We start from the raw sequence: 26,218 nt of genomic DNA, 5'->3' as shown, positions 1-26,218 counted from the left end.
AAAAGGAGGACCGCCCAGAAATGCTCCTCCATTTTACCCTCTCCTTCTGCGGCTTCTGAGAAGTTTCCACAGGCCTTGCTGTCGGACAAGCCAGGCATCCAAATTGGAGGGATGAATGGGAGTGAGGGGAGCACAGGGAACTGGGTTGCAGGTGGGCAGTGAGGGAGGAATGACAGATCCCTAAACCCTGAGACACAGTGACTGACTGATTGCTTGATTCATTCATTTATTCTGCATTTAGTTATTTGAGTTCCTCTGTGCCAGGCACCATGATGGGTGCTGGAAGCAGGGCAGTAAACACAACTCATGGCATTTACTCTCTTGTGTGGGAGACACAGAGAAACAAAAGGAAGCAGATACCATTTCAGATGGTGCTTGAAGCCTATGCAGGAAAGACACTGAATGATATGACAGAGAATGAGGGGAAGGAGGCTGTTTATAACAGGGCTCAGGAAAGGCCTCTCTGGGGAGACATCTGGGCAGGGCTTGCTTAAATGAGGCAGGAGGAGCAGTGGCTGGCCATGAGACAATCCGAGAAAGAGCAATCCAGGCAGCAGGAACAGCAAGTGCAAAGGTCCTGAGGTAGGATAAAGACTGACTGGGTTAGGGAACAGCAAGGAGTCCAGCAGGGCTAGAGCAAGTGAACTAAAGGAGAATAGAAGGAATGAGCTCGGAGAGGTCATGGGCCTGCATTCAGGAGGGTCTGGTATGTCGTGGTGAAGGTTTGGATTTAATTCTGAGTGTGAGGAGAAACCTCTGGAGGATTTTGAGCGGATGAATAATGTGAACCCATTTACATTTTGAAAAGCTCACTCTAGCTGCTGTGTGGGCAGTGGATTGCAAGGGCAAAAGTGGAAGCAGACAGACTGGGGAGGAGGCTACTGCACTTATTCATTATGGAAAGAACCGGGTCCTTACAATCACACTTGAGTTTGAATTTCTGACTACTTCTGTGTGATGTTAGACCAGTTACTTAACCCTCTGAGCCTCCCTGTTTGAGAAAGGTGGGATAATCACAGAGAATTGGCATAAGGACTAACGGTGTTGTTACACTTCTTACACGGTAGGTGTTTGATCAATGGCAGGCAGGATTTCTGTCCTGAGAGCCAATGAGCTTGCCTGCCTTCCCATTTCAGTTCTGGCCATCCACCTGCCAGGCATGTGTGCCGGCTGAGCCTGGGATCACAGCGAGGTCACAGAGCTATCCCTGTGAGCAGGTGAACCCAACGGGGAGACGAGGCTGTTTATTCCCAAACAGTGTCTTCTGCAAGCCTGAGCTTCCCCGTCTTGCTGTCAGATGCCAACCTAAACACTGCCTTTTGCCTGCTTCTTCTCTGTGAGGGTGGCCCTCCCCTCCCCTGCCTCTTACTCTCATGTCTTAGGGACACAGGGAGGAGGGAGAGTCGTGTCTGGGCCTAAACAGGATGTGGAGGGCAGAAACCCGTGTCAGGCCTGGAAATAGCAAAATAAGTCTGTTGATCCTAAGCCGGTTAAGGGTGAGTGACTGTCTTAAGAAGGAGGCTTTTTGGATACGAAACCTGGGGCAGGCTTATGACCAGAGGCAGCCTACATCCTCTGAAGAGGAAAGCAGGCCTAGGAATCTCTGCCTTCTTTAGGGTTGACAGGGAAGAGGGAAAATCTACACGCTTCCCTCCACTTCCCTCCCAGCCACACCCTCCTGCAGCCCCTCTCAGAGGTCTCTCCTTGGATAGTCAGATCTGGGCAAAGTACCCCACAGGGCTCCCTTCAGACTTGGCCCTGCAGGTGAGCCTTAGTGGGGAGCTGACTGAGCCAGGGGGATTCCATAGTGAGAGGCCAGGCTGGATGAAGGGAGCCCTAGGCTGGCATGTAGACTTCCTCCCTTTTTTCCATGAATACATTGACCGATCCCGCCCCCCCCCCCCCCTTTTGGCCCTGCTCTCAGGTCTCAGATGGTGAGCTATGCTCAACACATCTTTTCCGACTTGGTCTTCTTGGATTTTGGCATCAACACCTCTCTTTTCTGGGCTCCCCCTGGGCCCCAAATGAACTTCGTTATAGCACTGAACATACTGTGTTTTCATTTGTTCTGACACCCAGCACATTGGCCACATGAAGACAGGCCCTATCTCTCCAAGACAGCTCTGAATCCCAGCCTGACACAGGGAAGTTGCTCCCGTCCTGGCCTGGCTCCCACCCAAAGCCTCTCTCAAGTCCCTCACACCTGGCAGCACACAGGACTGCCTGGTCCACCAGGTGCAATCAAATTCATCCCTGCCTCCTTCTTCGGCTTTATTTTTCACACTGCCTCATTTTTCTCTCCAATGTTGAAATTTACATTCTCTTCCAACAGCCAGAGCATCTTTACAAGCTGCATCAAACCATTCGTGGAATAAGCTCACCACATAAATAAAGAGCAAACCAGTGGCGACCCTTCGCCCACAAACGTCCTCAGCCAGCGGCATGCGTCATGCACGCACGCACACCCACCCCTCAGAATCCCTCTGCCTCATTTTTCTTACTTATGTTAAAACGGCCTGACGGTATCTCAGTGTCCTCCAAGCAAGTTTATAAGCTGCTTTCATTCCTTCCTTGGGGGCAGTGTGGGGTTATAAATACAGGGATAAGTATTAAAATTGCAGAGTGACACCCCCTCCGGCCTGAGTCTGGGACTTCCCGAGGGAGCATTCTGTAGAATGGACCAAACTCAAGCCTGCTCCTCCCCAGCAAGGCTTCACGGCTTCTCTGTGCTCTCTTTCTCGTTTGCAATGTCCATCCTCTTGCTGTGGGCTTTTAGAAATCTCTGTAAGTCCTTTTCTCCAACAAAGTCAGGATATAAAGTATTGAATAATAAAAGGAGGGGGTGCCCTGGCCCCACGTGGCTTGGAGGATAGAGCCTCGGCTCTCCAGCGGAAGGGTCCCTCTCTTTCTCTCCCTCCTTCCCTCCCTCTCTCCCTTCCACACTCTCTAAAAATCAATGGAAAAAATATCCTCCAGTGAGGATTAACAACAGCAACAAAGATGGGTGACCAGTACCACACAGGAACAGTCTGCAGAGGCTAGCCTTGCTTCCAAGGTCTAGGCTACAGCCCCTCCTCCTTTACAGTCCCCCAGCCGTGGTCATCAATCTGGGGACGCAAGCAGAATCCCCCAGCCCAGCAGCCCCCAGATCCCACGCTTACTTTGGCGGCCACCGAGGAATTGGGCTTCTCCAGCAGGTCCCAGAGCTTCTTCCTCTTCTCCGCACAGCACGTGTTATCGAACTCCTCGCCCTCCCGCTCTCGTAGGGTCTCGGCCTCACGTTTGAGCTCCTCGTTCATCTGCTCCTTCTTCTGGTGGTAGCGAGCCTGGCAGCAGGACTCCAGGTAGATTTCATCGATGCCCCAGTAGTCAAGCTCTTGGCTGAAGCTGAGCGCACACATCTCCTCCATCATGTGCAGCCGCCCCGTGCGGTAAAAGTTGAGGATGGAGGTGAAGGCGCCCGGGTGGCGGTCGAAGAAGTATTCGTTGTCCTCGAGGCTGTAGTCGTCGCACACTTCGAGCAGCGAGTCGTGGGTGTTGCAGTCGCGGAGCTTGCCCAGCCGCGTGCGGGGCAGGCGGTCCAGGGTGCGCCAGAGCACCTCGTGCGCCAGGCCCCCGACGTTGAGGCGGACTCGCCGTGAGCACGCCTTGCTGCGTACGATCTCCATGGGCTCGGGCGGCAGCGAACTGGTGGAGCGGGAGCCATGCTTCGTCATGCCCGCCGGCATCGCTGGTCCGGCCGCCCCCGCCCCCCCTGCCCCCCCAGGCCGCTGTCACTGGACCGCAAGGCCGGCCGCTGCGGGGGAGGGGGGCAGGGAGCACTATGGGCTGTTGGGGGTGCAGGAGACCACGCAGGCGCGCGTCACGGCCGTCTTCTCACCTCCATCCCGACGACGGCTGCGAGGCAGAAAGCGCACGAAGGTCAGCAAACAGGGTACAGGGCGCGGCCCCTCCCCACCTTTCCAGTCGGTTCACAGCGGGCCTTGACCTTCTTGGTGCGTAAGCGGCTCAGGGAGGGTAGAAAGGCTGGGCGCTGTCCCTCCCGCTGGTGCTGAATCCCGCCCCACCCTACGGAGGGAGGGAGGGAGGGGCCGCCCTTCGGAGCTGGGAGAGGGCCCCCAAGAGGAGCCCCAGGGACCCGGGAGGCCACACCCGGGTTTCTGCTGCTCAGGCCCAACCCGGCCGCCCGGGAGCTGTCCGCCCCCTCGAGTGCTGAAATTCGCTTTTCTTTGGGTATCCCCGTCGAGTACGGAACCTGGCCCCAAAATGGGGAGGGGAGCTGCACGAAAAACTCTTTTTTTTTTTTTTAAAGACCTCATCTTTTCCTTGCCCTGTTCCGAGATAATTAAGATCTGAGGGCTAGGGGGATGGCACTAGATTTGCTTTTTCTAAACCTTAAAAGATTTTGGGGAATTCTGTGGGGGTTCAGGTGCCCACTTGTCGGAGGTCGTAACAGACAGGATGGTCACGACAGCGTCGCCGTCCTGGAGCGACCCCTCTCCCCAAGTCATGGAAGCATCTCTTGAGGTGGCTCCGGCGACGAAAAGAGACCCGAAGGCTCAAAGCCAAGCTCTGCGCGGGTTCCCATCCCTCCCTCTGTGCCCCCTAACCCACAGCAAGAGGGGCGCGCAGAGTCCTGGGGGGCCACCTGCTCCGTCTTCCCCTTGCTCCTTCCCTGCCCCCTTCTCCTCCTCCTCCTCTTCCTCCGCCCCCCCCCCCCCCCCTCGCTCCTCTCCTGCGATGGCTTTTTATAACTCCGGGTTCTGCGCTTTTCCCGGGGCTTAGAAGGGAAGGGGTGGGGGAGGTGGGAGGCGGGGAAAAGAGCTGAATTTTCTGGCCTTTTAAAAACGTGCCTCCTCCTATCGCGCACTGGTGATTTCGGGGGGCTCATCTGAGCCCCCAGCAGTAAGGCTCACGCCCTCTCTCCTCGCCCCGGAATGAGATCTTGTGTCTCTCCAGGCCCCAGCCCTTGCCCGCTCCCCCCCACGCCCCACCCCCCACCCCCCAAGCCTGGAGCCGCGGCGCCTAGGTAGACCAACAGGCCGAGCCGCGCGGCAGGCGAGTCCCCGACTAGTGCCCCTTGCGCTCTCGCCGCTGGCCGCACGCCCCAACACTCACCCCCAGGGAGGCCGCCTCCAGGGGCCAGGGACCAAGCATCGCCCCGCCGCCCGGCCGCCCCGGCCCGCGGGCAGCGGCGGACCCGGGGCCGGGCTGGGCCCAGCTTACGCCGGCCGGGCTGGGGACGCGCCGGGGCTGCGGGCGCTGCGAAGCCGAGCGCGCTCTCCGAGGCTGGGGGCGCAGGCGGACGCCGCAGACGCGGGTGGCAGGACAGCGTTCGGGCGGCGCCTCCTGTACCGCCACCTTCTCCTCCTCCTCCTGCTGCTCTCGCGGCGGCGGTGGCGGCGGCGACGGCTGCTTGGGCGAGATCAACAAGTCCGGGCTGAGCTTCGGCTCCGCGCTCGCTGCGATTCTGTCCCGCACTTCAGAGCGCCCAGAGTTCCGCACCGAGGCGGGACGGCGCCACCTGCGGGTAGCGAGCGTGAACACCGTTTAACTCCTGGTTGTCCGAGTCAGCATGCTGGTGAGGTTGTGGGCCGGCTGGGGGTTTGGGCAGTCCTAACCTTTCCACCTGGGCTGTCTCCACTAACTCCGGGCAATCCCGCCTTCCTTAGTCCTGTCAACATCGTGAACTGAGTGCCCGCTGTGCGCTAGACACTAGGATAAGCGTCTGAGACACAGCTGTGAACCCAGCACAGAAGCTTGGCTCTCGCGGAGCCGGTTGGCGACAGACCCAAAACAAAGTCAAAGAACATTTCAGAGGACAGTAAGCGTTTGAGGGAATAATAAGGCAAAGGAGAGAGATAGAGGCGGGGGCTGCAATTTTAAATAGCCCTCGCCTTCCTGAGTTTCTATTCTAGATTCTAAAATCTAATTCTAGAATGGATTCTAGTGGGGGAATGTGGACGATGAATACATCAACGAATATGCAATGTGGCAGTTGGCGATAACTGCTAAGAAGAAAAATCAAGCAAGGTGAGGGGAAGAGAGAGTGAGGTGTGAGCTAGTTTATATAGCCTAGCCATTCATTCATTCATTCATTCATTCATGTTATATTGGACAGCTAGTTATTAAGAGCTCCCTGTGTGCCAGGTCCTGTGGCGGACTCAGTAAAAAAACAAAAAACAAAACACCTTCCCCTTGAGTGCCCAGTTCAATGGGGGAGACAGAATCGATCAAGTAATCCCCAGAAGTGAATATAGAACCAAGGATTTACCTGGAGAGGTGAGCAAGGCTTCCCTAAGGATGCCATAGTTGTCCTCCTCCCCTACCATTTACCCATTTATTCTTTCAAATACAAAGTTACTGCATGCTAAGTAAATAGGCCCTGAGATACAATAGCGAGCCCCTTGCTCTGGAGGAGAAAAGCTGTGAATAAGCCCCCAGCTCCCAGGGTAAGATCCTTCTCCTCTGTATCCCTTCATTTCTAAATTTAAAGGGACTTGTTTCCATAGAGTTGAACATAACGTTGTTACATATTTTTAATCTGTTCACATCTCATCACCTCCATTAGCATGACCCTTGTCCAAGGTTCCATCATCCTTGTGGGCAGAGACTGGGGGTGTGGCTAGATTTCCTCCAATACATAGATAGCACAGACCTCCACAACAAAGAATTCTCCAGTCCTGAATGTCAATAGTGCCAAGGTTGAGAAACCGTGGTTTAATTTAACAGAAGGCAAAGATATGTCCTGCTCTGGAAATGCTATTCTTTCAACCAATAATTAGTGAACACCTACTATGTGCCAAGCACTACTCTAGACACTGGAGATACAGTGAAAATAAAAACGGCAGTTCCTATGACACATGGACTTACATTCTGGTGGGGAATACAGTTAATAAATAATGGAATAAATAAACCGATCATTCAGATTCTGACAAATGCCATGAAGAAAGTAAACAGGAGGAAGTGATAGAGCAGATCAGAATAGCTGCCCTCTCTGTGCCCTGTGAAAAGACCAAGATCCAGAGTGGGGAAGGACTGTGCCCAGAGTCACATTCCCTTAGTCCAGTGGTTCTCAACCTGTGGGTCGCGACCCCTTTGGGGGTCGAACGACCCTTTCACAGGGGTTGCCTAAGACTATCAGAAAACATATATATAATTACATATTGTTTTTGTGATTAATCACTATGCTTTAATTATGTTCAATTTGTAACAATGAAATTGGGGGTCACCACAACATGAGGAACTGTATTAAAGGGTCGCGGCATTAGGAAGGTTGAGAACCACTGTGATAGAGCGTGCCTGAGACAAGTGTCAGCAACTTTAGATTGGGTAATCGGGCAGGGAAGGCTGCCTTGAGGAGGTGATACATCTCAGCTGAGAACCTTAGGGCAGAGAGAAGACAACTGTGTGAAGTTCTGAGGAAGGGGATACAGACAAGGAAGCCAGAAAGAGCAAAAGCTCTAAGGCAGAAAAGAGCTTGGGAAGGGATGTTAGAGGGTGGACAGGACCAAACCATGTAGAGCTTCATTGGGATTTTATACATAAGGTGAAGGAATGAGTTTGAGCTTAGAAAGCACAATGGGAAGTCAGAATAACGGTTTAAGCAGAAAAGTCCCATCTGCTGATCTCTGTCTTGAAGTGATTCTTCTAGCTGCTGTGGGCATTAAGGAGTGTTGGGGGACAAAAGCTGGTAGCAGGAAGAGCTAGCATGAGGTTTCTGCAATTGCCCAGGCTAGAGGTAATAGGCCTTGGACTGGGATGATGGCGGTGAGGATGGCTGGGCAATTTCACAGCCACACGGCTCTGACAGGGGAGATTCCTCAGTAAAGTCTAGGGCTAGGTATTCGATGTCATTCAGATTCTTCCCACTGGGTGGCCTGATTCCTGCAAAGTCTGGCTCCACATTCAGATAAAGAACATCTGTATGCACCTGGAAGTGCAGACAATGGGAACAGCTCTTTCACTTTCCAGCAAACAGCTCTATTGCTACAACCTGTCCATTCATTTACTTAACAAGGATTCAGAGCAAACTTACTCAGGACTTAGTGGCTCAGAAAGCAAGCATTCTGGTGTCATTACTTACATGCAGAATGACCTTGGGCAAGCAGTATAATCTTCCTGGGCCTCAATTTTTCTCTCTGTAAAATGTGGATGGGAATAAAGAGAGTCCCTGCCTCATAGAGTTATTATGACGAATTTATAGAAAGCATTTACTCATTGCTAGCTCTTAACTGATAAACTGTAGGTTACCCAAGGGCAGGAGCTGGTCTGTCTTGCTCATCTCAAGTAACAGAATACTTAACTAATTGGGGCTTCAAGAATAAAGATATTTAGTTATTTCACATTAAGATTTCAGAGAAGGGTGGTATGAGAGTTGATTTAGCAGCTCTGTTATTAAGGACCCAAATCTCTTCCACCTTTTGCTCTGTCTTCTACAATAAATTGTATCCCCGGCTCATTATCTCAGTCACAACATGGCTGCCACAACTCCTTGCATTAATCTCTGTAAAATTGTATTCAAAGGCAAAAAGAACAAGATGGCCAAGGTGGCCGAAACTAATTTTCCTGTCATGCTTCTCTTTTTTTTTATAATCTCTCCAGTCACTGCCAAGTTTCCTACCATGGGTCACATGGCCACTCCTAGACCAATCACTGACAAAAGGAACAGGATTCACCCTGCTACATTCATTACTGCCCTTACAAAACTGAAGTTTGTTTAACCAGAAAGAAGTGAAGATTGAAGTTGAGTAGGCAACCAACAGTGTCTGCCACACTGTTCTTATAGTGCCCGACATAATGCCCGGTACGGAGTAACTGCTTAATAAATATTTGTTGAATGAATAAGTAAGTCCTCTTACATGAGAGCATATAAGAAACTTATGAATAAGACATATCTCTGACCTCAGGAATATCTGATCCTATTGGTGGGGGTGGTGACAAGTTATATAGAAATAAAATTGGCAAAAAGCTCTCTTATTTCCCTCACCCTGCCTCCAAGTCCTTAATGAGGAGACCGCTGAGATGGTTCACAGCCTCAAGTCAGCTAAACTGATGTTTGTGTATCTTTAAAAGAAAAAGAGAGAAAGAAAGGAAGGAAGAAAGGAAGAAAGAAAGAAAGAAAGAAAGAAAGAAAGAAAGAAAGAAAGAAAGAAAGACGGAAGGAAGGAAGGAAGGAAGGAAGGAAGGAAGGAAGGAAGGAAGGAAGGAAGGAAGAAATGGCAAGTGTGTAAGCAGTGTTCCAGTCCTCTGGGCAATCCTGTATGCCAGATAGCAGAGGTCATGAGTTGATTATTTGCGGACTTCTGTTGTTTGGTCATCATATATTTAATTTTGAACCAAGATTTAACTATCAGAGGAGTTTACATAAAAATCTGGATTTCTGGCTTCTCTTAAAAAATTGGAGGAACTAATTAACACTGGGACCGAATTCCTGTGTGACATGGAAATTGACTGCTACAGAGTGTTGACTGCCCTTGAGCCACAGCTGCCCCCTGTAGGCAGGATGTGAACTGCAGTTTGCTGCAGTCTCTACCTCTTCCTAATGTTTCTCATTCAGGGCACTTTACTCATTTATGTTACTTGCTGGTCTTGGTATACATTTAAGTCTGTGCTCCTTGCATACAAAAACCAAAGAAGTCCAGAGATTGTCTCTTTCCTCTCTCTGGTTCCTCAAGCTCTGCACAGTGTCTAATTTAGAGTTTTTATTTTCTAAATGAAGACTATAAGTTAGCCCTAGCCAGTTTGGCTCAGTGGATAGAGTGCTGGCCTGCGGACTGAAGGGTCCTGGATTTGATTCCAGTCAAGGGCATGTACCTCGGTTGCAGACTCGATCCCGGCCCCGACGGGGTGTGTGTGAGAGGCAACCAATCAATGTGTCTCTCTCACATTGATGTTTGTGTCTCTCCCCCTGCCTTCCATTCTCTCTAAAAGTCATTGGAAAAATATCCTTGGGTTGGATTAACAACAACAAGATTATAAGTTATTTAATAGCAACCAGTATTCGTTTTTTAAAATTTTCTGTCATCATAACTGGAGAGACTACCTAGGAATACAGCCAATATGGTGGAAAGCAAAGCCCAGAGATTGAGACAATGTCACTAGAGCTTTTGGATCCAGACATACCTGAAGGTGAGGGGTCTGGATTTTCCAGGCATGTGAGCTAGTAAAAACCCCTTTTACCTAAGCCTTATTGGGCTACAATTTTGTCATTTATGTCCCAAAGAGCACAACTGATACAATTTTCTCTCTACTAACCAGAAGTATACCATCTCCTTATAATGTGCTTATAAGAAAAAAGGCAAACACACACACACACACACACACACACACACACACGCACACACACACCACAACTTACAGGAAACAGGGAAAATAAAGTAATAAAACTCAGAAGGTTCTATAGAGAAGGGGTCCTGCAATAAGAGTTCAGGTACAACCATGTCATTTTACAGATGAGAAAACTAAAAAGCTCATCCAGGGGAACAGCATCCCAGCGGTCTACCAGGGAGTGGGCAGCCAACTACCAGCACCAGGTCACAAACCTTCTTCTGCTCAGGCCTCTCGGACTTCCCGCTGAGAAGTGTTGAGACTTTTCTCTGAGGCTGAGAGAGGTCAACTTGGCACCATTCATCCATGTAAATACAAGTGAATCCCCCTCTAATTTGTGCTGGCAAGGGATGTGTCCGTTTGAAATCAGATTTTTTCTTGGACTCCATAACTCCAGCCATCACTTATTTATAATCCCACTGAGTGTCCTACTCAGGTTTCTTGGCACTGAGCAAGACTAATTAATCCCCACTTCCTTCTCCATGAACCCCTGGGGGGAAATAATTGCTCTATGAGGGTGGTTATGGGGGTACCCAAAGGCTCAAGGAAATCATTGACATCTCTGAGTGGATGTCATTCAGGACAACTGCTCTTTGTTGTGGCCTTGCCCCAAGTCCCAGCAGCCCCAGGGATTTTTCCATCAGTTTGGACTCCGGTCTTTTTGCCACATCTCTCTTTTGTCACACCCAATAATAATCATCATAATTGTGGGGGAAATGGTGTTAATGATTGAATCTACCTCCTAGGGTTGCAGGAGGGATGAATGAGATAATGCATGTGATGTACTTAGCACCATGCCTAGCATCAGTAAGCACACATTAATATAACAGTAGTAGCAATATTAACAAACAGTAATTGCAGCTCACATTGATTGAGCAGTAAGTATATATCAGGCACTGTACTAAATGCTTTGCGTGTTTCTGATGTCACTTAGAATTCTTTCTAATGTTCTTACCCTTGGGCTGAATATTCTAATATAAGGAAGACCTGTTAACTGTTGGGTGACACTTGAGTGGTCAGATGTCTGATTTAATGCCTGTTCTATGCTAGCCTGATTGTCTTTATCAAACCCTGGGTTTCCTGGCCCAGGTTTCTGGTAAATAGGCGAGTCTGCTTTTCTGGCCAACCCAAATATGTATCCATTCTTTTCATCTTTTGCTCAGCACCTACCTATAGACCCAACCATCCATTCATCCATCCATATACTCAGCCTCCAAATTATCCAACTACACATCCACCCACTCATCCATTGATCCATGTACTCACCCACTCACTTCTCTTTCTTTTCATTTATTAACATATTCTAACCACTATCCATTTTTCTACCCATTCATTCACCCACCTACTATTTCTCCATCCATCTATCCATCCATACATCATTTGTCTTTCCACCCACCCATCTACCCATTCATCCCCCATCCACCTACCCACCTATATATCCAATCACCTACCCACTTACAGATGCATCCATCCTTCCACACAAATGCATCTATCTACTCATTCATCCACCTACCCATCATTCATTCATCTCAAATATTCATGCATATATCCATCACTCACTCACTTACCCACCTATCTATCCACCCACCTACCTACTCTTCCACCCACCCTTTTATCTATCCACTTACTTGACCATCTCCACCCATCAATCACCTAACATTTTAGAATTTGTACTACATGTAATATTCTGTGCTAAGCCCTGAAATGGTCTCTTGGGCTCTCTTCCTGGGAGGAAATGGGGTGCCAACAGAGGGTCCCCACAGAGGGAAATAGATAAATCTGCATGTAGTTTGTTGAGCCCTTTTGTGGCCTGGACTTTGCCAAATGTATTAACTTCCAGGGTTAGTGGCCAAACAATGATGAAATGCAGGTGAAGATGGAATGAGGCACAAGCTTCCAGCAGAGCAATTAGAGGTAAACTAATATGTCTTCCTCACAGAGGAGCCTAGGAACTTCAAGATGCGATGGAAAATGAGCGAGTCAGCAAAAGAAGGAAATCAAAGCCACAGAGATCAAGAGCTAATTAACTGATTCTCCTAGGATGATGTTTCATTAAAATCCAGCTCTTCAGTCTTTGGGGACTGACGTCTCTCCTACCTCCTCTCCATCGCCCTTGTCCATCTCTTCCTGATCTCATCTGTTTCCTCTCTGACCTCCCTCCCCCAGTTTTATCCTTCTTCTAATCCAACCTCACCCAGGCTACCAGGATGAACCTTTAATGATGCAAGTGTGACTCCTGCTACACTGCAAGAGAGACCATGTGGAGAGGCCACATGGAGAGTGAGAAGCCCTGAAATGACACAGAAAGAGAGAGCAACTCAGCCATCTCAGTGTCCCAGCTGAGCACAGCCTGTTAGTCACCCCTACCAAGGCACCATCTTTGAGGTCAGCCTCCATGACATCTGACTGCAGCTACCTGAGAGCCACCCCAAGTAAGACCAGAAGAACCATCCAGCTAAATCCCTGCCAACCCACAAAACCATGAGAAATTATAAAATAATTTCATTTTAAGCCCCTACATTTTGGGGTTGTTTGTTACACAGCTATAGATAACTGATACAGCTTCTTTGCTCATGCTGTTTCCACTGCTTAGAATCCTTCTCTGACCCAACCATAATTTTTCCCACGCAGGGAATTTCTACTCACCTTTCAAAACCCAAATACAGTGTCACTTTTTCTGTCTCTCCATGGTCTGATTCAGATTCTCTTTCCTCTGGGAAACTCTATTATGAGGCTGACTTAGGATATTCATTTTCCATCTCATCCATTGGTTGTGAATGGCAATATAAATCATTTAAAGCTCACAGAATCTTATGAGAGAGATGTTATTATTATCCATTATCCCTATGTTACAGGTGGAAAGGCTGGGGCACAAAGAGATGCTCCAAATCATTTTGGTGCTGAGTGACTCAGCAGTGATTCAAACCAGGCAGAGCCCAGGCAAACCACCATGGTATATGGCCTCTAATTAGAGTCTAAACAGTAATGGCACTTCTTACCCCATTTAACACAGAATCCAGACACAAGTGATTCCAGATCTGTCACAGGAGCAGCTCAGCGATCTCGGGATTCTTGGTTATTTCTCTGAGATGTTCTTATCTCATGATCGATCACAAGATAGTTGCCACGGCCTCCCTCTCACACGATAACTCCAACATAGGGCGGAAGGATGAACTTCTCCCACATTTCTGAAGCTCCCCACAGACTTCCTGGACCATCTCATTGGTACTGAGTTACATGACCACCATTAGCCCAATCACTGGCAAAAGGTGCCTGGCACCTATAATTGGATCGGCCTCAGGTTTTGATTTGGAGGTTGGCCCTATTTCCGCTGAGCTCATGGCTGCCTATATCTGAAGAGTTATTTTAGCAAGGAGGTTGGGAGTTTGGGTCTTGGCCAGGAAATCAGCATTTCCCCCACAGTGGTCAGCATTAAGAACACCTGAAATAAAAGCACACAGAGACTCTGTTTATTGCAAGAATCCACTTTCCCAGGTTTGCAACATGGGTACATTGGCCTTGTCTCTCCCAGGCTACACTGAAGACCTAGGGGAGGTTCCCAAGGTGAGAGGATAGCACACTGCCTTTGGGGACCAATCTCTTTCCTACCTTGGTCATCACCCTCCTTCCCCACAGACACACCCCTCTGGATCATGTATCAAGTGGCCATGATTCCCAAACGCCAGTGCATTAAAGGTGTTTGTTCACTGGTCCACCATGGAATGAGAAAAATAAGGACGCTGGGATGAGATTCTTATAAAGCTAAATTGATTCCATTTAAAGGAAAGCTGTTGTTGACTTCCCTACTTAAACTCTCTGATGGCTTCCGGAGGCACTTAAAGACCAGGCTGCTGCCATGGCTGCGGAGCGTGCTCCAGGCACAGCTCTTGTCATATCGGCCCGGCCTCCCTGGCAGCCTCATTGTTTCTCAAATACACCAAGCCCTTTGCCTCTTTAGGGCCTCTGCATTTGCTATTTGTTTTCCCTGGAAAGTTCTTGTACTAGTTCTTTACAAGGTTGGCTACTTTTCATTCAAACCTCAGCTCATCTGCCACCTCCTTGGAGAGAGATCTGCCCTGACCATCTCCAAAGCCATGACCACATCCATCTCTGTGTCACCACCACATCCTACTGTGCTGTTTGCTTGCCTTCAGAGCCCTCTCGGTACCTGACGTTGTGTTTTTGTTGACTTGCTTCCGAGATAAGTTGTCTCTTCTGCCTGAAAGTAAAATCTACAAGGTCAGAGACCTCCCTGGACTGTCGCAGTCTCCTTTTTGCCTGTCTCCCTACCTCCTGCCTGCCCCCTTACAGCCCATTATTCTCACCTACACAGTGAGAGGGATCCTGCTGGATTCAAGTTAGATCATGTCTCTCCTCTACCCAGAACCCTCCATGGCTCCTAGCCACACTAGCCTCCTTCTAACTGCCTGAGCTCTTCCTAGCTCAGGGCCTTTGCATTTGTTGTTCCATCTTTCTGGAATATTCTTCCCTCACATACCCATATGGTTTGCCCCACTCACTTCCTTCTAGTCTCTGTTCAAAGATCACCTTAGAGAGGCCTGCCCTGCTCACCCTACTTAGAGTTGCAATTCCCCACCCCATTTCCCTCTTTATTCTTCTCTATGGTACTTAGCATCACAGCATACTTATACTTATTACCCAGACTATTGTTGTCTCCCCCAGGAGAATATCACTCCATGAGGATGGATTTTGGGGGGCTGTTTTAGTCACTGCTGGGTCCCCACTGCCTAGAACAATTCCTAGCACATGTGAGGTGCTTAAATATTTACTTAAAAAAATATAACAATTTTATAAAATTCACCCAAAGTGTACAAGTTAATGGTTTTTAATAAATTCACAGAATTGTGGAACCCTCACCACAGTCTTAGAACACTTCATCATCCCCCAAAAGAAATCACATACCCATTAGTAGTCTGCTCATCTCCCAGTGCCTGGTACAGTGCCCCTCTGGAAAGACTACATTTCCCAGTCTCCTGTGTAGCAAGACATGTCATGTGACTAAATTCTGGCCAATGGGAAGCAAGCAGATTTTCTCTTCTTTGTTCCTTGCTCATTCTTGCTGTCTGGAATGTGAACAGAAGGGCCAGAGCTCAAGCAGCAATACTGGACCCTAAGGTGGAAACCACTGGTTAACAGATACTGGAGGGACCAGAAGGAAGGGGTCTGGTGAGTGTGGAGGTGCCACACCACCTCTGGTCTCCTGTATCTGCATGACAGAGAAATGTCTGCTGTATTGAAGGTAATGTTTTAATGTGAAAATGTTGCTGTTACTTGACATGTTTGTCACTCACAGCCAAATCCAATCTCAATAATGTGTTTCCATGGCCCCCCTCACGATGAGGAAACTGATGTGAGGGACATTAACCTCGGGACATTATTTTTTACCCAAACATTTGGAAGAAAAACAATGTTCTCTTTTTTATTTTTCTCAAATCTAATTCATTTCACATTTTTTAAAATATATTTTATTGATTTTTTTACAGAGAAGAAGGGAGAGGGATAGAGAGTTAGAAACATCGATGAGAGAGAAACATCCATCAGCTGCCTCCTGCACACTCCCCACTGGGTATGTGCCCGCAACCAAGGTACATGCCCTTGACTGGAATCGAACCTGGGACCTTTGAGTCCGCAGGCCGATGCTCTATCCACTGAGTCAAACCGGTTAGGGCAATTTCACATTTTTTTTAAATGCTAGGATATATATATATATATATATATATATATATATATATATATATATATTATTGATTTCAGAGAGGAAGGGAGAGGGGGAGAGAAACATCAATGATGAGTCATTGATCTGCTGCTTCCTGCACGCCCCCTACTGGGGATTGAGCCCGCAAACCCAGCATGTGCTCTTCACCGGAATCCAACCCAGGACCCTTCAGTCGGCAGGCCAACACTCTATCCATTGAGCCAAGCCGGCTAGGGCCCTTTTTTTTAAAAAAAATTAAATAAATGCCTACATACACTGACGGGTAAAGAACATCCAGTGAATTTTTGAGATATATTTTTTTGCTTTGGGGTTGTGAGCCTCCACCCCAAAGTCCTCTGTGGCTACTCTGTCCTGTGCCACCAGGAGGATCAGTGATGGGAAGATCCTGAGCTCGGACTCAGGAGGCAGGGAGGCCCGCACGTGAATCCCACATCTACTATTAGTCATGTGATCTTGGGCAAGCCACTTCCCCTCTCTGACCCTTGACTTCTTCCCCTGTACAAATGGAGGTAATAATACACGCCTGGAGGGTAGCTGGGGGTATGACTTGATTCTAAGGTGCTCTGTGCTCCCTTCCTAGAAGCTAACTCTGCCATTCCGGACACAGCCGCCCCTCATTCTGAATCATACTCAGAGGCAGTTTCACAAACAAGGATGGTTTAATATATTTCAGCATGTTTCCATTCAACAGTATTATATGAAAATAGAATTCTTTATTTAAACAGCAAGGCACGAAACACTGTTTATTTAAAAATACACATCAACATCAATGAATCTGGCAAGACATGTCAGCTCTCATCTGAAGAATGGGCAGGTGGGTGTCACCAGCTCAGTGTGCTCGGCCACTGATGGTAGGAGACCCTGGGAGGCACTCGGGCCAGGTGTACTGCACAGGTGACCCTCGTGGTGAGCCGCTTTCTCCCTTCTCTGTCCTTCTCTCCCAGTGATTGTCAGGGAGAAAGTCTCGGGGTAGTTCTGACCTGACTTTAATGCCACTCAAATACTTGCTTGTCTCACTTTGCAACAGAGAAGTGACAGATCTCAGGCTCTGAGCCTCAGCGACACCAGCATGGAGACCCCCTTCCATCGAATTTATTTTTCACGGTCACTTTCTATTTTTGACAACGAGTGATATATGTTGTCCATTACCGGCAGCAATAAAAAAAAAAGTTACCTTTTCAAACAACTATAAGTTTTAAAAAAATGAGTCTGTTTCAAGGAAAATATCTGGTAAACAACAATATAAAATATAGCCAAAAAAAAAATAATAATGATGTTAAGAAACACTTCATTAGGTCAACCTAAGACTGTTTCTAACACATGTCCTGCAATTTTGTGACTCTAAAGCAAGGAATGAAGAAATACAATGACAACTGGGTACCTTTCTAGATAATCTATAGCCAGGAGCTAACCCACTCATCTCTCGTTCTTCTTTATATTTTTTAAAAGAAAAAGAAAAATAAAGATTAAAACAAGGGAAGGCTTAAATCATTGTCTCCTAAGCTGTACTTCAGTATCTCTGGTACTAGCTGGAGCTGCCTGGTGGGAGATTTGTCTCTTCCTAATGATTGTGGCTTCAAGGAGGTGTACCACCTTTAAAGAAAATTGGCCTTTTTTTAAAAAAAAACAAAACAACATAGGTGAGAATCTAGTCTCAGTGACAAAGCGTCCCTGATTTGGAAGAGGGGAGTCATAAGGGCTTCCCCCCACCAGGGTAGCAGCCTCACAGAGAGATCTTCCTGCTGCTATTTCTGCTGGCCTTCTTCCCTCCCTTCCAAACTAGGATGAGGCAGCTGAGGGTTGCCGTGGAAACCAGCTCCATCCTCCCACAGGAGGCTGCCAGGCCTGATTTCCTGCGGAGTTAAGAAGCGGGCGGCAGCAGGGGTCACCCAGGCATGAAGATGGGTTTCCCTGGGGATATCCTGCCTCTTGTCAATCACAGTATCTGTCTGGGAATCCTGGGGGCACCTGGAGGCTGAGGGCCAGGGAAGCCCCCAAGCCCCAGTGCTGCTCTAAGAGACTAGCTCCCGACACATTCAGAAATCTCAGGCCCTCTCTTCTCTTTCAGCTAAAGCTAAAGTAACTTAGCTCTGTGTGTGTGTGTGTGTGTGTGCGTGTGTGTGTGTGCGTGTGTCTGCATCTCATGAGATGCATCTGGCCATGCATGCCTCTGGCCCTGATGCCAAACAGAACTGTACCTCCATCATCCCCTTGAGCCCAAGGAATGCATTTGCCATTGGGATAATAAGTCTGTTCGCTGAATTCTACTAGCTTATGAGTTGTGTGGCCCTGGCAGTCACCTCACCTCCCTGAACCTGTTTCCTCATCTATAAAAAGGTGTAACCAGCCCCTCTTTGCAGAGATGATGTGAGAAATAGAAATACGATGTCCACTGTGCCTGTCACAGGCATTCAGAGGGTCCTCAGTAAACAGAATCTAATATTAACAATGCTCACCATCATATTAAAGGTTTCTAGGCCATTTTTTCTCTTTGAGCTCCTCTTCCCCCCATCCCCAAGCTGATGCAAGTTTTCATCATTGATCTGTTTGTTGGAAGGGTGGTGAACACAGGAAGATGGACCATTGGCCTAAGAACCAGTTAGCAGGTTCCGACCACCTCCTACAAGATCACTTCTAAGAGTTAGAACAGGGTTCTCAAGCTCGAATGCCTTCATGGGCCAGGAGGTACTAGGAATGGAGAAGCAGAAAGAAAAAATTCCACCAAGTAGAAACCCTGGTGAGCCAGAGCACACATCCTAGAAAAGGGAGGTGGCTGCTTCTCAACCCTGGCCAGTGGTTGCCCTTGGGAATAAGGGCCCAGTGTGCCCAGTTTTTCCAAGTTTTCAAGAGGAGCTGGACGTTTTGAATCAACTCTCCCAAAGATGATATGGAAACAATTTATATATAAAAAACAGATCTGCAGACTGCATCATGCCCACAGCTGGAGCTTCTGAGCTAGACAAGGAAACCAAAGCCTCCTCTGATTTGCCTTGCCCAGTCCAAGGAGCCTGGCTGCTTCCTTCCATCAGGACCGTCCTGTGGGGCCTGTGACTCTCTTATTCCCGACTTCAGTCTCAGCATTAACAAGGCTTGTCTCATCTGGAGCCCATAACTCTAGAACAGCGAGCTCCACTGCTCCAAGCCGTGTCTAGATCAGTGGTTCTCAACCTTCTGGCCCTTTAAATACAGTTCCTCATGTTGTGACCCAACCATAAAATTATTTTCGTTGCTACTTCATAACTGTCATGTTGCTACTGTTATGAATCGTAATGTAAATATCTGATATGCAGGATGGTCTTAGGCGACCCTTGTGAAAGGGTCGTTTGACCGCCAAAGGGGTCGCGACCCACAGGTTGAGAACCACTGGTCTAGAGCAGGGGTGGGCAAACTTTTTGACTCAAGGGCCACAATGGGTTCTTAAACTGGACCGGAGGGCCGGAACAAAAGCATGGATGGAGTGTTTGTGTGAATTAATATAAATTCAAAGTAAACATCATTACATAAAAGGGTACGGTTTTTTTTTTTTTTTTTTTAGTTTTATTCATTTCAAACGGGACGGATCTGGCCCGCGGGCCGTAGTTTGCCCACGGCTGGTCTAGAGGGTGCTCACGATCTGAATTGTGGATGCATCAGCTTCGGAAACCCTCCTGCGCTTTCTCAACAATCTTGTGAATGGAGAGATGAGGGAACCAGAAACAGGTCTAAGGACGCCTTTGGTTTCAGCTAGTTTAAGAATAATTTGGGGCCCTCACCGGTTTGGCTCGGTGGATAGAGCGTCGGCCTGCGGACTGAAAGGTCCCAGGTTCGATTCTGGTCAAGGGCATATACCTTGGTTGCGGGCACATCCCCAGTAGGAGGTGTGTGGGAGGCAGCTGATCGATGTTCCTAACTCTCTATCCCTCTCCCTTTCTGTAAAAAAATCAATAAAATATATTTTTTAAAAAGATTTAGCAGATTTAAAAAAAAAAAGAATAACTTGGGACCAGCTTATTTCAAGGGACACACTGCTAGGTCTCAAATGGCCTTTTTAAGGCCAGCATCTGCTTTGAGTGGTTAAGGTCTCAACCACACCATTGTCAAGGGCTTGGACAGTGGCCCCTCTGGGAGTTGGGCCACAGCAGTCGGGACTCCTATTCTGCCCTGTTTGCCCTAACTTTTGTGGGTGTCATAAGGTGAGAGGAGCAAGGTGAGCCAGGCGCAGAAAGAGTCTCATTTTGGTCTAAACCTTCCTCTCTCAGCTTCCTTTCTTCCCTCTTCCCCCAACCAGCCTTCCGGTAAAAAGCAATAAAATGCTGAAGCTGATACTGTTGGGTGTTTGAAGCTGTGCACCCAGGCCAGATGTGGACACAGAAAGTTGGGCGATCCAGGCGCAGGCTGGGTGGGGGCAAGCGTGTGGAGCCCGGTCTGTTCACGGCCGGATGCGGTAACGGATGGGCACATCGTGTTCTGGCTGCATCAGCCCGAAGCCGTACCTGCTGAGGTCAAACTCAGGGATCTCCATGTTGGGGTTGACCAGCTCCAGGTCAAAGTGCGCCAGCACAAGAAACACGAATCTGCAGAGAGATGGCGTGGAAGGTGTGAAGAAGAGGAAACATGGAGGGCTTGTGACCCTTGGCCAGTTCTGCCGAGGTTCTGAGCAGCACAGCGGCTGCAGACAGACGGCCACAGTCAGCTGCACAGGATGCCCAGTGTATGGTATTCTGGGTGTTTGGTATCTGGGCACTAGGCTCAGAGGGAAGGACCTGTTGCCAGATCTGATTATTTCAAAAGCAATCAGAAAGCTGGCTTTTTACGTGAGCTCTTCTGATTCTTAAAAGTTAGCACATATTCTAAAAACACAAATAAGATTTGTGGGCAAGACATGGCTCATGGATGTCGTTTGAAGCCTCTTCCTTAAACCCTTCTCCTGGCTTAGCTTCTCGGTCTCTGGAGAGGAAGGTGTGTGCCAACCAGATAGAGCAGGAGCCTCCCCTCCCCCAGCCCCCCTGTCCCCAAACTCACTGTTTCATGCTGCTGATGGCGTAACCCCTCCCCAGGCACTGATTGTACCCAGCACCCCAGGGCATGTTGTAATTCTTCAGTCGCTTCCCATCCTTGTAAAAGTCCTTCTTCTCTGATCCATCAGCATTCAGGAATCGGTTGTACTTAAAAACCTGCAACAGGAAGAAGGTCCATTTCTGACGCCACCCCCATACATGCATGCAGGAAAACAAGCTATGAGCATGCTCATCGAAGGCTTGTTTATAAGAGGAAATAACTAGAAACAACATAATGGGCAATTAATGGAAGATTGGTTAAAAATTATGGCAGCTATTTATTGATTGATTGATTGATTGATTTTTATTGATTTCCGAGAGAAAGGGAGAGGGAGAGAGAGAGATAGAAACATCAATGATGAGAGAGAATCACTGATTGGCTGCCTCCTGCATGCCCCACACTGGGATCTAACCCACAACTCAGGCATGTGCCTTGACCAGGAATCGAACGGTGAGAAGGTCACACACACAGCAAAAAGCAGAGCGAGGATGCCGCTCAGATCTGACTGGTCCCGAAGCCACTTTCTCCCCACAGTCTCTATAATATGGCATTTACCTCTGGGTCTGTGTAGATCTCTGGGTCCTTCTGGGGACTCAGGAATGGAAAGAGGAGGAGGCGGTCGCCGCGTCGCAGGGAGAATTCCCGCCCATCTGCCATGGGGATGGCCGTGTCCGCCACAACCTCTCGGGTGATGAAGGGCGCGGCCGTGAGTCGGAGGGTCTCACTCAGCACACTCTCTGCACAGGGCAGGTACAAGGAAGAGTCAGCAGCCGTCCTCTACCCATTTAAATGCCACCCCCTAGGACATGTTGTACCATCAAGACATTTATAGAGGAAGGTGAGGAGGTTCAGAAAGGGAGCATGACTTGCCCACAGTGAGGCCGAAAAGGCAAGTTCATGAGGTGTTATTGCTATGGTCCCTCAGAGATCTTAGACTTGAGGATTTGGGTCTAATCCCAAGAGAGGCAATGAGGGAAGGTGGGGACCAGAGAGATATCAGAGAAGACTAGGGAGAGAGCAGGACCACCAGTATTGGTTGTTTCTGCCTGCCCAGCATACAGTCAGTCCCTTTCTGGAAACAGTACCCTGGTTTTCCTCTGGGGCCACCCCTCTCCCACTCTCAGGGGTTGGACTGTTGATGTGGACTGCTGGGATTGGGCTGTGTGTGGCCAATCAGAGCATATTTCCAACCCTCTGAACCCTATGATTGGTTCAAAATGGGCAGATGACCCAAAGAGAGCCAATGAGACACATTCCTGGGACTTTGGGTAGGAATGCTGCAGAGAGGCACGTGCTAACAGGGCAAGAACACGTCAGCTTGGAGCTTCTGGTGGCCCTCTTGCCAGCCTGAGACTGGAGCCAACCCAGCAGAAAACAAGGCTGAGAGATGGAGAAAGACTGAATCCTGAGGGCATTGTTGGAGCACCTGGATCCACCTGTACCTGAAGCTAAATACTTCTGGACGATTTAGTTTCTTGCCCCAAATAAAGTCCTCTTGGTGCTTCAGCCAGTTTAACTTAGGTTTCCTGCCATTTGCAACCTAAAACCTCCCACTGAGCCTATGCACAGCCGAGACTGAGGCATGGAGATGCCAAGTCTAAGAAGACAGGAGGCTCAGGGGGACCTTAGGTCAGAGGACACTGATGGACCCTGGACGATGGGAGCTCATGTGGGGGAGACCCTAGGGGGCCATGATGACCCAGCCTGGGGCTGTCTGAAGGGTCTGGCCATCTCACCGAGCACAGGCATGTTGTCTAAAACCTTCTGTGGGAGGGTGGTCATCTGTGAGACAGGCTGCTCTGCTCGAGAGAGGACATGCTCGAGTTCTTGACGGACGGCAGCCAGGGCCTCGGGATTCTTAAGGAGGAAGAGCAGAAGCCAGAAGGCAGCTGGACCCATGTTCCCCTGCAATGAGAAGAGCCCATGTTGTACCATCGAGACAGCAAACCTGGGGTGTAAGCTGAAGGGTCTATGCCATGGACACAGCCCTGGTCCAGGGGCAGGGGTTAGGAGACCTGTGTTCCCATCCCTGCCAAACATCTAGGCATGACCTATGTCTGTCTTCAGCCTCAGGACAGGGCCAAGAACTGGACTGTGGTTTGGCATAGCCCAATGGCTACTTCCAGGCTATTTCTGGCATCCCTGACCGTGAGCAAGATCATTGATATGAGGTCACATAGGTGATTTTCATAGCTAATCAGCAAAATAAAAAAAGAAGCATCAATAATAGTAACAAAGTGTGTCAATTAAGATTACTGTTAACATCTGAGGCTGGCGGCATCCCTGTGACTGTGCACTTCGTTTCATTAAAGAGGCAGAGTGTATTTCCCCACTCCTTGAATTTGGGGCTCAGTCATGTGACTTGCTCTGGCCAATAGAATGAGGCAGAATCAACAGAACAGCAGTTGTAGGTCTAGGCCTTTAGAGACCTTTTGTTTTTCCACTTGCCTGCCTCGCCCACTGGTCCCAAGAGGAGGATGGGAGACACATGGAATAGAGCTGTGCCCTGTCAAGACCAGCTGATGCCCAGCAGGCCCACAGACATGTGAGTTAAGTAAGGGTGCAGCAAACTGATAGAATATCTGAATATTTGCTTTCAAATATGTGGGTACTGTGTACATATAAAGCGAAGTAGCAATGATCAATGATGATTATGAAAGCTATTAATGGATTGAAAAAAATATTTGAAACTTCTCAACAGCTAAATAATTAGGAAAATGGATGGAATTTCTCGCTCTAAGACTTTAGCTTTGGCTGAACATTTTAATACTCAGGTGTGCAGCATGTGGCTACAATGTGCATGGGGTACCCTTAAATGAGGCGTGGGTGAATACCAACTAACCTCACCTGGGGGGAAGATCTTTGTGTACCATAAATGACTGTCCTATCCAACCTTTAGTAACAATGGAATATTAAACAGCCACTAAATGTCATGTTTGCCCAGTAATTCTATTACAGACATGGTTGCATGTGGACAAAAAGCTATTTGCACAGGGATATTTACCACGGTGCTGATGTAACAGCAAGATTGGAAGCAACCTCAATGTCTATCAATAGGAGATCAATGAGATCAATGGTGATCATCCCAACAGGAAGTCGCTGCAAAGAAGCCGGCTCTGTGGGTACCGATAGGATATAGGCAAGGCACCCGGAAGCAAGCAAACGGCGAGATGCAGAGCAGGCTCAGCGTGCCACACGGGTGTGCGTGTTTAAAGGGGACATATGTGAAGAAGCACAGACCGGCTCGGGAAGGAGACTCAGATAACTGGCAACCGAGGTTGCCTCTGGGACAGCAGCTGGGAGGATGGGAGGGGAGGGAGGGGGGAAACTGGCTTTTCACGGTGTATGATTTTTACAGGGATCTGCAAGGACGCGGAGAAATGTCCACGACACAATGTTAGGTCAAATTAAAAGCGGGACTAAAAAACGACATGATCTTAACCACAGAAAAAAGACACACAAAAAAGGCAGTAAACAAAGGCACCAACGCATCAGTGACGGCGAAACGGATTTTCTGTCCTTTTCTTTAGCTGCCGTGATGATTGCAGTGCCAAGGAGGTACCCTGTTCCCTTATTCAATTCCCCCCATAAGTACACACCATTATCACACCTTTCGCTGAACAGGAAAACCAAGCACTCCCTAGTCCAGTGATGGCGAACCTATGACACGCTTGTCAGAGGTGACATAGGAACTCATTCTTTTGGTTGATTTTTATTTGTTAAGTGGCATTTAAATATATAAAATAAATATCAAAAATATAAGTCTTTGTCTTACTATGGTTGCAAATATCAAAAAATTTCTATATGTGACACGGCACCAGAGTTAAGTTAGGGCTTTTCAAAATGCTGACACGCCGAGCTCAAAAGGTTCGCCATCACTGGCCTAGTCCCTGCCCACGGCCCAGCATGTAGGAGAGGCTCCACGGTATTTGTCGACTGAACATCTGTGTTGCTTTGGGCTGGGTCCTACAAGTCAGCGTGGAAGGAAGGTGGGCTGGCAGAGCCCTGACTGGGACCAGGCAGAGTTTGGTTCAAATCCCAGCTCCCCACGCCCTGTCACTCCAGACAAGTCACTCTCCCCTCTGGGCCTCCGGACTTCCCTTCTGCTCCAATAGCAGCAGGCCCACTCCTGGGGCAGCCACAAGGGCCCACTGAGCCTGGATGCCAGTGGCCACAGAACAGGTGCTCAGAGAGGCTCCTCCCTCCCGCGGGCCCCTCCTCCAGGCTTGAGAACAAGTGGGGACCTGGGACTCTCTCTGAGGTGTCCTCCCGCACCTCAGGTCCAGCGGAGACAAGCAAGGTCAGTTGCTGTCCATCACTCAAATAGCCAGGGGAATGCAGGCAATAAATAATTCAGCTTTGGGTTAACTCAGCGCCGAGGCCACTTCCGTTTGCCAGGATGGTCAGATGGGGGCCACGGCTCATTAACTGCAAAGCAGAAGTGGAGCACCAGGCTGCCCGGTTACCTCTGCTTTCAGGAAAAAGCTGTGGCAAGTTGGGGAGGTGACAAAGACCACCCTCCACCCACCTGCACAGATGCGTGTGAGTGCGTGAGTGTGGGTGCACACACGTCTGTGTGCTCACACAACCATAAGAGATTCTGAATTCGCTGCCATTCACCCAGGAGGACACTTGTAGTCTAGCATCATTCCCTCCCACTGAAGCCAAAGTCCAAGGCCCAGAGCTGAGGGGAGCCTGGGCCCCGCTGGGGTTCTCCTCCTCTGCCCACCCCAACTCACACCCCCTTAGATCGGGCCTCTTCCCCTGCCTGGACTTGGATCTCAGGCCACCGGCTTCTCCTATAGGTCCCTGGGTGCAGGCATTTCCCACTGACCCCTCCATCAGCCTGATTCCAGGCTTTGGGGTTCTGGACTCAGGGAGCTTTTGCGAGATGATGTCTGTAAAGTACTCAACAGGCTGGCTGGCACATGGCATGTGGTAAAGTGTTTGAGAGCTTCTGAAATGATCATTCGTGCCTCCATTCTGACCTGACAATAGCAATCGCAGCGACCATTTCTCAACCCCTCGGAACACTTTCCATCCTGGCCTCTGGGTGGCGCTCCCTCCCGGTTCCGCCCCCTGGCCACTCCTCCTCAGTCTCCTTTGCTGGCTCCC

General features: G+C 48.9%; 2 protein-coding genes across 8 annotated transcripts in view; both read right to left on the bottom strand.

Moving 5' to 3' along the window:
• The window catches only part of KCNB1 (potassium voltage-gated channel subfamily B member 1), a 109,562-nt gene extending 104,357 nt beyond the window's left edge, over positions 1-5,205 (bottom strand). For 6 of the 7 annotated variants that reach the window (XR_011472090.1, XR_011472091.1, XR_011472093.1 and 3 more), the window contains exons 1-2: positions 5,119-5,205; positions 3,162-3,897 (exon numbers count right to left, since the gene is read on the bottom strand). Coding sequence is in view for 2 of the 7 variants with exons in the window: in XM_070419782.1 (XP_070275883.1) it covers positions 3,162-3,728 (567 nt within the window). In the remaining 5 variants the exon portion in view is untranslated. Of the gene's footprint in view, positions 1-3,161; positions 3,898-4,437; positions 4,518-5,118 lie in introns of those variants that run through there. The other variant, XM_070419783.1, reaches the window with a different exon arrangement.
• Positions 5,206-16,706: 11,501 nt separating this feature from the next.
• The window catches only part of PTGIS (prostaglandin I2 synthase), a 35,599-nt gene continuing 26,087 nt past the window's right edge, over positions 16,707-26,218 (bottom strand). Inside the window, exons 7-10 of the mRNA XM_070419781.1 lie at positions 22,840-23,008; positions 21,659-21,840; positions 21,068-21,219; positions 16,707-20,619 (exon numbers count right to left, since the gene is read on the bottom strand). Of these exons, the coding sequence (XP_070275882.1) occupies positions 20,475-20,619; positions 21,068-21,219; positions 21,659-21,840; positions 22,840-23,008 (648 nt within the window). The 3' untranslated portion in view covers positions 16,707-20,474. The remainder of the gene's footprint in view (positions 20,620-21,067; positions 21,220-21,658; positions 21,841-22,839; positions 23,009-26,218) is intronic.

The sequence above is a fragment of the Myotis yumanensis genome, unplaced genomic scaffold (genome assembly GCF_028538775.1).
Source record: "Myotis yumanensis isolate MYYU_CA2020_CCGP unplaced genomic scaffold, mMyoYum1.0.hap1 SCAF_7, whole genome shotgun sequence".
Taxonomy (NCBI): Eukaryota; Metazoa; Chordata; class Mammalia; order Chiroptera; family Vespertilionidae; genus Myotis; species Myotis yumanensis.
The sequence above is the reverse complement of the archived record's forward strand: the minus strand, read 5'-3'. Positions and strand labels throughout refer to the sequence as shown.